The 10189-nt window shown below is 37.2% G+C and overlaps 1 protein-coding gene across 1 annotated transcript; it reads right to left on the bottom strand.

Annotated features, from left to right (window-relative positions):
* LOC105165203 (GATA transcription factor 15-like) lies at positions 2563-3743 on the bottom strand. The gene is made up of 3 exons (XM_011084131.2): positions 3438-3743; positions 3214-3321; positions 2563-3105 (listed from the first exon to the last, which is right to left on the bottom strand). The coding sequence occupies exons 1-3, from the start codon at positions 3456-3458 to the stop codon at positions 2842-2844; spliced, it is 393 nt and encodes a 130-aa protein (XP_011082433.1). The 5' UTR covers positions 3459-3743; the 3' UTR covers positions 2563-2841.

The following is a 10189-nucleotide window of genomic DNA, read 5'->3' as shown; positions in this document are numbered from 1 at the left end:
GGTCGTTTCAGCTTGCTTCGCAAGTGATCATAATAGCAAAACAAATGGTTCAACTTAAACAACATTATTAGCCAGGTTGGTAAACTACAACTTCTCTCTTTTTTATTTTATTTTAAATCAATCCATAACCCCAATAATTAATAGGGTAAATTGCAATCTACCTGTCTATGTTATAAAAAAAAACGTAAACAGGCCCTCATAAAAAATAAAATAACAATTTATGATTTTGTATTTTTCAAAATGCAGCAATTTACCTCCTTAGGCTGGGAGATAAATTGTTTCAATTTTTAAAACACAAGGGGCAAATTGCTACTTATTTTTTATAAGGAGGTAATTTGCTCATTTTCAATATCACATGAGGGTAAATTACATTAAACTCATAATTAAAATATACGTTCACGTCGTAGTTGTATACTTAAATTCTCTTTTTTTCTCTTTTTTTTTTTTTTACTTTAAACGATAATACTCAATCGATTTCTAAGAATGACGGGCACGAATGGAATATTTATTTCCAAAATTCATACTAATCTTTTAATGATTTTCTAAATTTATTACTATATCTGTGGTGGGTGTGTTAAGTTGTTTACTATTATAGTTTTTAGAAATGAGTATTACTCATTCCATCGTTTTCCATGGATTTGACTGTCACGAAATTGAGAATGAATATGTTTGGTTATATTATTAGAATAACTAATAAACTCTCTTTCACCTTACATTTATGCATCATTCGTTGAAACAATCTTCCCACATGAAAACTGCCAAAGTTTTAGGTGTACAGAGTTAGTTCTTGAACAAAGAAAATGATTACTTGGCAAAAAAAAAAAAAAAAAGAAAGTATGTAAAGGATTAAGCTATATGCTCAATGAGTTTGACAATTTTGAAATGTTGAAGTTCTATTTATATATTTACCATCTCAAAATTTATCAACGGATTAATTTCAACTAATTCCTCAGAATATATGGACAATGCAGTCAAGGAAGTCAAGCTTAATTGGCGAAATTGAGACTTCGTGACTTTAAAATCATGGATTTAAATCCCACCAACGTGTGAGATGTTATTTCACTTTAATAGTAAGTGTCATTTTACTTTAATAGTAGTTATTGATTAGGTATAGTCATCTGATATTGATGATATGTGTATGATTGTTATAATTGTTAGATATAGCTATTTGATATTGATAATTGTAATCGACTTACTCAAAAAAATATATGGCTAGTAGGGTTAATGCTTATAATTTGTACTTTTCCAGTGGAGTGCAATTTGACTAGCAGAAGTATGAGTTGAAGCTAATCTTTCTTGAGTTCAAGATTTGAAAGGATTATTACTTTTTTCGATTTTCTACTTTACATACCAAGTACGCAATAGATGATAAAGCTGCAAAACTTTTTTGAATTTGACCGCCAAAATCAAAAAAATGAGTTACACTAAGAGATATGACTGTGAAAAGAAAAGACTTCGAAGGTCTCGTGGTTCTGCTTACCCAACCTTAGTACAAACTCACTTGGTAAGTGGAAGGACTTATGATGTGAGGATATGCCTCGAGCTGTGCCAGCCGGCGGGATACATCATGCCTCGAGCTAGCGCACTCCAGCTACCAGCCGGCGGGGTACGTCATGCCTCGAGCTGGCGCACTCCAGCTACCAGCCAGCAGGGTGCCTACTTGGGGATTGGCAGCGAAAATGCGTTCTGGGTATTTCCTACATCCCTTATTGATACCCAAGAAGGGACCTACAGAGGTCAAAGCAAGCAGCATTACTAGGTATGCATAACAAAAGAATAGGGCCTTAGAGGACCTATAGAATAAGAGTATTTTAAGATCATTAGAGACATTTGAAAGACAATGGATAAAATGTCATGAGGTCATCTCCGCACGATTGGATTGATAAGCACCTAACTGGCAAGATCAAATCGATAAGAATAAGCTTAAGGGCTTCAAAGTTCCATGCTATGTGCGTGGGCAGGCGACCCACTAGAGTTAGGTCTCCGGTTTTATTGCTATGCCAAACTATCTAATAATCCCCTCCTCCTCCGTCAAAGACAGTGCCGCGTCCATCATTACCAAGTCCCCGTCCATTGAACCACCCAACAGTCTAGTGGAACGCACGACTAATACTATAACAATGAAGCAGCATGAAACAAAAGAAAGAAAGAAGATACCCTAAATCCAAATACGGCCACTCTGAATCGGAGGGCTTTTCTTATATGCAGCACATATTTTAACAATATGGAATTGCAAATCACCAGCCCCGGCCCAACTAAGGTAAGAGTGGTTTCATATGTCTATTTGATATGGGCTCAGGCGAGCTTTGTTGGATTATCAACAGTCTAAGTCTACTCAACATATATTCCACTTTTCGCCAGAATCTTCTGTTGATATCGGCTTCGGTTACTATATTACAACTAAACAATTCAGCTCAGTCGCTTTAGGAGAATTCAACCAGGAAAGATGTGGGTCGGTATTGATCCCGACTTTTGCACAAAATTCCTATAGGATAGAGCAAGTATTTGATTAAAATCTTGATAGACCAACATTACTAACAGGATAAAGCAACACAAGAAAAATAGCACAAATCTAAAGGGACTAATTCTACTGCAAAACATGATCAAAAAATCATTGTTAGTGGATTACATCACTACTTCCTCCAAGAAACCCCTCAAAGCTTCTTACATCCATCCATCAAACACACTCCATTGGAGGCAAAAAACCACCTACGGTTAACAATAGTCAATTACTAGCATCAAAACTAAAAACCCTCCTCACACTAACATTACATTTGGTTAGAAATTCTTGATCCCCAGAAGTTTCCCGTACTACCACCATCAGCTTCAGGTACTACTCAACTAAGCATAAACGGATCCACAAGAGAGAGCCATCAGGAGTATCGCCGCTTGCTCCTCCTCTCTCAACTTGCTCATCAGCTTTCTTGATCTCTGCAACAGCATATCGTTTCCCAAAGCCATAAATCGCATTTTCAGAATCTCTCGGACTTCATTGCTTCGATTAACGCTGCTTCTCTTCTTTTTCTTGCTACTTCTTCCGGTATCTAATCCCAGAAGCTGCCTCCTCTTTTTATTGTATTTGATCCCACACGCATTGCATAGTGACTAACGAATCAAGTCGGCAAAACAAAAAAAATCAGCGAGATAAGCAAAGAGTTTGATCGTCAACAGATGAAAACGGAAGGGTTCTTCATTACTAATTTTTCAAATTACCTTAGGTCCGGCTGGGCCGCCTCTCCACAGGGGAGTTCTGGTAGTGTGACAATCGCTGCAACTTTTGGGTGAGGCGCTGTTGGTGTTCTTTTCCTCGGAATCTTGTTTCTGAAAATTAGAAAGGAAAAAAGAGTAAACCAACCAAGAAAGAAGAGCTTCAACTGTCAAGATTTGATCGAAACAAACTCTAGGAATGGAAGAAAATGGATCATCTGATCTCTCACCTTGTCTTCTTTCAGATCCATACCATCAACTGCAATATACTCGTTCGAAGCTCCAAAAAATCGAAGAAGAAAAAGAACACTCAGAAACAGGTGAGGGTGATGAAGATATTCAGAAAATCACATGATGAGAACAACAAAACCTGTAAAAAAACGAGGAAAAGAACAAAGAAGAAGAGAATATAGATGGGATTTTAGCGATCAGAGGTTTAGAGGAGACGAAGGGAAGAAGATCAAGGAAGCAATGAGCCGTAACTGTGAGCGAGTGTTCATGATGTGTGTGACTGTGTGTAGTGTGGCTGATGTAATGTTTTTATATATGAAACAAAAAAGAAAAAGAAAAACCAAACAGGGTATCTGGGGGTATCTGGGGGACACTGGTCAGCCGTACATGAAACCCTAGCTGACTCAACATTTCTTGTGGATTGACCCTAATACCCCTCATCAAGTTGAAATTTTAAATCCTAGTGAAGCAATCTCAGCCGTTGTTCTATTTTCACTGATACAATGCTGGACCCAGAAATTCAGGTGAAAGATTTATGTGAAGAACACTTACGTGAGAACGGCTGCATTAAAATAAATCATCACACTATAAGAGTACTTTACATGCAAATCGAATGAGACACTTGAAGACATGATTATTAATCGTTTAGGTAGTAATCGACAATAGTAGTCAACCTAACTATATAAAATACTGTCACCTTAAACTTATACTTATAATCTTTTAATAATAAGTGATGAAAAGCGATAGAATTGAGTTGATTTGACCGTCCAATGGAGTTGACCTTTCATCAAATTTAAATCATGTACTATGAAATAATATTATGTTTCCTATTATATGTATAGAGTAATTTTTAAAATTTAAGTGTATAGAGAAGAAAAAGAAAAGCAGTTAGTGTTGAATTTAAGGATGGAGTGTAAGTGGTGTTTTTAGGTACTCATGTCGGAATACTTAAAACCATACATTAGTGATTTTTAAGATCAACAAAGACTTTTTGTATTTACGGAATCATCATAGAGGACTTCATAAGAGAGCTTCAGAAACAATATACTCGAAGATCTTGGCATAATTATTTTGCTAAGTACCTAAGATATCCATGAGACTCCTGTGCTTGGTGAAAAGGACAGACGTCCTTGACTAACAAAAGTATTGTTTTGTCTGTTGGGACCAGCCTATGTCACTGTTCATTTATGATATGCACAGCCCACTACAACCACAGATCATGTTTTCGATCAAGGGTGCAAGTGAAATCGTACAATTAAATCGACATTTATAAATATTAACTCTCCGTTGTCCAATACAAGTTTTGCTACTCTAACTCTTTACACATTTCTCTCATAAACCTTGAACTCGACATTGACTTGAGCATCGAAAAGTCATCGCCAGAACCTCTTCCGGCTTGGCACTAATGTTGTCTTGTTTGGCAAGATTTAGCCACCTTTGAGAGCATATCCGGAGTATTTGGAGTTGTAGAGATCTTAAAAACTCACTATACATTCCCAAGATACCTTGTTATTTCTAGGAACATTATTTAGCACCGTCTATAGGAATATTCTCCAGTTCTTTTAAATATAAAGAATATGAATGAGATTCCCAGTAACCCGAACATGAGATATAGAAAGCAAATCACTACCGAATCGTAGGGTACACACGCAGCTAACCCGCCGAAGATGCTTGAGACTATTATTGTGTCGAGGGCCGAGAAAAATGTCTAAAGAGTGGGCGGCGTATAGGGTCATGCTGCCACCACCACCTACGCCACCTCAGCTGGTGGAGGTGGAAGAGCAGGAAGGATTCATTGAACAATATATCCTAAAAACCCAACCTGTGAATCCAAGATTGAGAAGAGCTCTTCCCTCTCAAGGAAGAACATGCACAACTAGCTCCCTGTGAAAAGGTTTGAAAAAGCATGCAACATGCTCCTCTAAGGAGGTAAATAATTGAATAGTCACCCGTGGAGATGAAGAACAAAGAAGGGTAAAAGAAATCAGAGAGCTGAGCGAGCAAGTTGATCCCATCAGCCGTAGGATTGAGAATTTGAGGTATCCAACTGCAGCACCAGAAAATGTTGTTGTGAGGAGAGGATCGCCTTTTATACCAAAGATATTGGTGGAAACTTTGGCGCTAGGAGTAAATATCCCATATTACCACGGTACAACGGTCATAGAGGCCTTAAAAAGAGCACTTGATAGCCTTTGAGAACATCATGCAACTATACAGACTGTCAAAAGCTCTTAACCATAGGATCTTTATCACCATGTTATATGGACGAGTACAAGAATGATTTGGTACCTTAGTCCTAGCAATGGTCGTTTCATATGAGCAACTTTCAAGAAAGTTTTTGCACTATTTTGCCAGCAAAAAGAAAGTAAAGAGGTCTACAATCTATTTGTTCACTATTCTCCAAAAAGAGAATGAGACCTTAAGAAGCTTCATTAACAGATTCAATACCGAGGTGCTTGATGTGTCGGGTTTAAGAATGGATATGATGACAACGATATTGATACATGGTTTGAAGAAAGGGGCCTCTAGACTCTGCTTTGGCTAGAGACACTCTTGTAGAGGTGGAAGAGTTGCACCTTATTGCTGAAAACTACGTTCAAGAAAAAGAAATAATATCTTTAAAGAAAACAATTGGAAGGTCCAGCTTGTAAAGAGGACGATCCACTCCTGCAAAGATGCTGAGCAAAAGAAAAACAAGAAAGAGAAAGATAATGCAAAGTCCAAGTTTGAAAAAGACCCAGCACTCAAGTATAAAAGGTTTCATAAGTACACACCTTTAACCCCTATGAGGGCAAACACTTGGACGAACATTGAGAAAAGAATATTATAGTGACCTCCGAAAACACACCCAACACCATCTCCAAATTTTATTGTAAATTTCACTAAAATAAAGGTCATGATACTGAAGATTTTTTCCAACCAAAGGATGAGATTGAGAGGTTGATAAGGCAAGGGTACGTCAAGAAATTCATATAAAATACCGACGCCCAGCAAACTGATAGGCACAACAAGCAACCCTCACAAAAGAGAGGAGCAAGTCTTGGAGCCCAAAAAGGTCTAATAGAGCTCCAAGTAGCCCATAGTATAGAAAATCTCCAATTGATGATAACCAGCCCCGACGAGGTGTCATAAATACTATCTCTGGTGGACCAATTTGTGGTGATTCATCAAGTTAAAGAAAAAGGTATGTAAGATCAAGACAAAGCTCCTCGGGTATCAGACACAATCTTGTTATGTTATCCATCAGCCGAATAAGGAGGTATCATGTTTGATGATAGAGACCTTAACTGATTAATTTTCCCCCATGATGATCCTGTTGTCATCACCATGGATGTTGCAAGTATTGTTGTTTAGAAGGTATTGGTTGATAACATGACATCAGCCAATATCATTTTTCCAAGTATGTTGAAGAGAATAGACTTGAATGTTACAACTGTTAAACTAATGAATTCGCCATTGGTAGGATTTGGTGGTGGGACTATAATTTCCTTTGGTATAATTGTTCTACCAACATCACTAGAACCATGTAGGAGAACCATGATGGTCAGATATTTAGTGGTTGACACACCTTTTACATATGACATGATATCGGACGCCCTGCACTAAACCAATTCCAAGTTGTGGTATCAACTTACCATTTGAAGTTTAAGTTCCCAACCAAGAATGGAGTTGGTTAGGTCAAAGGTGACCAAAAGATTGCCAGGGAGTGTTACCACACATCAGTCAAGTCTGATTCTGCGCAAAAGAAAATTGTTGCCTGATTTTAAAGTAGAAAAAGCTTCCAAAAAGAATAAAGTTGAGAGGATAAAAACTTCTGAGCACAAAATGGTGGAGCTAATTCTAGAAAATTCTGAGAAAACCACGAGGATAGAAAGCCAACTCCCCCTCAGATATGGAAATGATGTTGATTGAGTTCTTAAGAGAGAATGTTGGTATATTTGCATAATAGCATCAGACTTAAAAGGTATCAACCTTGATATTATTAAACATAGATTAAACGTTGACCCAATGCAAAGCTTGTGAGGCAGAAAAAAAGAAACTCTGGGCCTAAAAGAAATCAAATCATTGATATTGAAGTTAACAAGTTTCAAGCTACTAGATATGTTATAGAAATCCAGTACACTCATTAGCTCTTAAACGTAGTTGTTGTGCCAAAACCAGGGGGAAAATGAAAAATGTATAGTGATTTTACAAATCTAAATAAGGCTTTTACAGGGAATCCATACCCCATTCCAAGAATTAATCAACTTGTGGATTCCACCATAGGATATGCTTTATTGAGTATGATGGATGCCTTTCAAGGCTATCATCAGATATTCACAGCAGAGGAAGACTGCATCAAGAGATATTTCATCACAGAGAATGGGATCTATTGCTATGTGTTTATGCCATTTGCTTTTAAGAACACTGCAAAAACTTACTAAAGGCTTGTAAACCGCATGTTTCAAGAGCAGATTGGCAAAAACAATGGAGATATATGTTGATGTTATGCTTGTGAAGAGCTTGAAAGAGTCATAATACTTGATCCACTTGGAAGAATCATTTAAGTAAGGCGGAAGTATGAATGAAACTGAAGTTATTCTGTATATGCCTACTCCAAAGCCTTTGAAAGACATCCAACTGTTTAGTAGGGAAAATGGCATCTCTAAGCAGGTTCATCTCTAAAGCGGTTGACAAGGGTTTGCCCTTTTTAAAATTTTGCGAAATGTGAAAACTTTTGAATAGTCAGAAGAACGTGACAATGCCTTCAATGAACTGAAAATTTACTTGTCTTCCCCTCCTTTACTTACTAAACCTATAAAAGGGGAACCTTTGTATCTATATTTGGTTGTTTTTTATTTTGCTGTAAGTTCAGTTTTAATAAGATCGTGAACGACCAGTTTATTACGTGAGTCCTATGCTTCAAGGTGCCGAAAATAATTATATGTTGATTGCAAAGTATGCCTCAACACTTGTAATCACTGCCAGAAAATTGATACCTTATTTCCGGGCTCATGTTGTTATTGTCCTAACTGACCAACCTATGAAGCAAGTAATTTCAAAACCTGATGTTCCTAGCAGAATGGTGAAATGGACAGTTGAACTTGGAGAAAATCACATAGAATTTCAATGAAGAACAACCATAAAAATGCAAGTAATTGTAGATTACTTTGTAGGTTGAGTAGCCAAAATGAAGAAGTTAATGACGGAAAGTGGTTTCTTCAAGAGGAAGGATTTTCAAATTCTTCATAAGGGGGAGAAGGAATTGTTCTAAGAGACCCTGAAGGTCTCGAATCTAAGGTGGTCCTAAAGTTGAACTTTATTATGACCAACGATGAAGCAGAATATGAAGCACTTGTTGTAGGTGTGAGGCTTGCTCCCCAGCTTAGAGCCAAACACTTGATTGCATACATGGATTCCCAATTAGTGGCACAATAATTTAAAGGTGTTTATGAAGCAAAGGAAACTAACATAGTTAGATATCTTGAGAAGGTAAGAGAGATCCAACCCAGTATTTTAAACTTTGAATTGCACTAGGTCTTTGGGGAAGAGAATGAAAGGGCTGATGCTCTGTCAAAATTTGCAAGCAGCATAAGGTAAAATCTAGAAAATTACTTCCTTGATCTCAGATAAATCAGAGCTCGAAAGATTTGGAAAAGACCTTAAACTAAATAAGTCTGAAAAAAGACCCTCAATGATTAAGGTTTGAGAAAGACCTTAAAATAGAAAGGTCTGAAAGACACCTAACTCATTAACATTCGAGTCTCTGTGGACACTTGTGATCAAATTCCTCCTTGGGGGAGAGATTAGAAGATGAAAACTATAATTGAAAAATGAGAATTCAAGCATTGAGGTTTAATTGAATAAAATATCATATTTTGGAATTTTGTTGAGATGTTTGAATGCAGAGAAAGGCGCTTGTATGATGAGAGAAATCAATGAGGGTAGTAGCGAAAACCACTTAGGTGGGCGAGCATTAGCTCAGAAGATATTATGGCAACGGTATTTTTGGCCAACGTTATCAAAAGATGCCTTGGAATTTACTAAGAATTGTAAGAGCTGCTAGTTATATTAAAATATACCTCATGTGCTGCCAAGAGATCTAGTATCTAACCTAGTCACATATCCTTTCTGTCAGTAGGGAACAAATATCCTTTGAAATTTCCTTTACCCACAGGTCAGAGAAAGTTCGCCATTGTGGAAGTTGAACATTTCACTAAATAGGTAGAAGCAGAAGCTGTTGCAAAAATAAATGAGAATGAGATTACAAAATTTGTGTAGAAAAACATAATTTGTCGCTTTGGGATACCAAGGATTTTGATTTTTTTATAATGGAACCCAATTCAAGGAAAGAAGGTAGAAGATTGGTGCAAAGAGATGAAGATTCAACAAAATTTCACTTTAGTCGCCAATCCGCAGGCCAACGGGTTAGTTGAGAAATACACAGACCAAGGTTGCTAAGGATTTCTTTCATTAAGGGATGTAGAGGCAATCTAAAATTAGCCTCAAAGTCAGCCAAGAATAGAGTCCTACCCCTACACGGAGAAAGATGAATCCAATCGCTAGGAGATGGGAGAAGGAGTTCATATAAATCATGGATAAAAAATTGAGATTTGAGGGTGAGAAGATCAGAAGCAGTCAGAGTAGTGGAAAGACCCAAGCAAGGGCAATCATAGTTTATAGTCTCTTCAGGAAACAGATTTGCATTCTCATACCTCATGCTAAGAATTTGAGGCTCCTCTCACACAACAACTAGAACGGTATTTTGTTC

The sequence above is a fragment of the Sesamum indicum genome, linkage group LG6 (genome assembly GCF_000512975.1).
Source record: "Sesamum indicum cultivar Zhongzhi No. 13 linkage group LG6, S_indicum_v1.0, whole genome shotgun sequence".
NCBI classification, from domain to species: domain Eukaryota; kingdom Viridiplantae; phylum Streptophyta; class Magnoliopsida; order Lamiales; family Pedaliaceae; genus Sesamum; species Sesamum indicum.
This window is presented reverse-complemented; position numbering and strand designations above follow the sequence as displayed.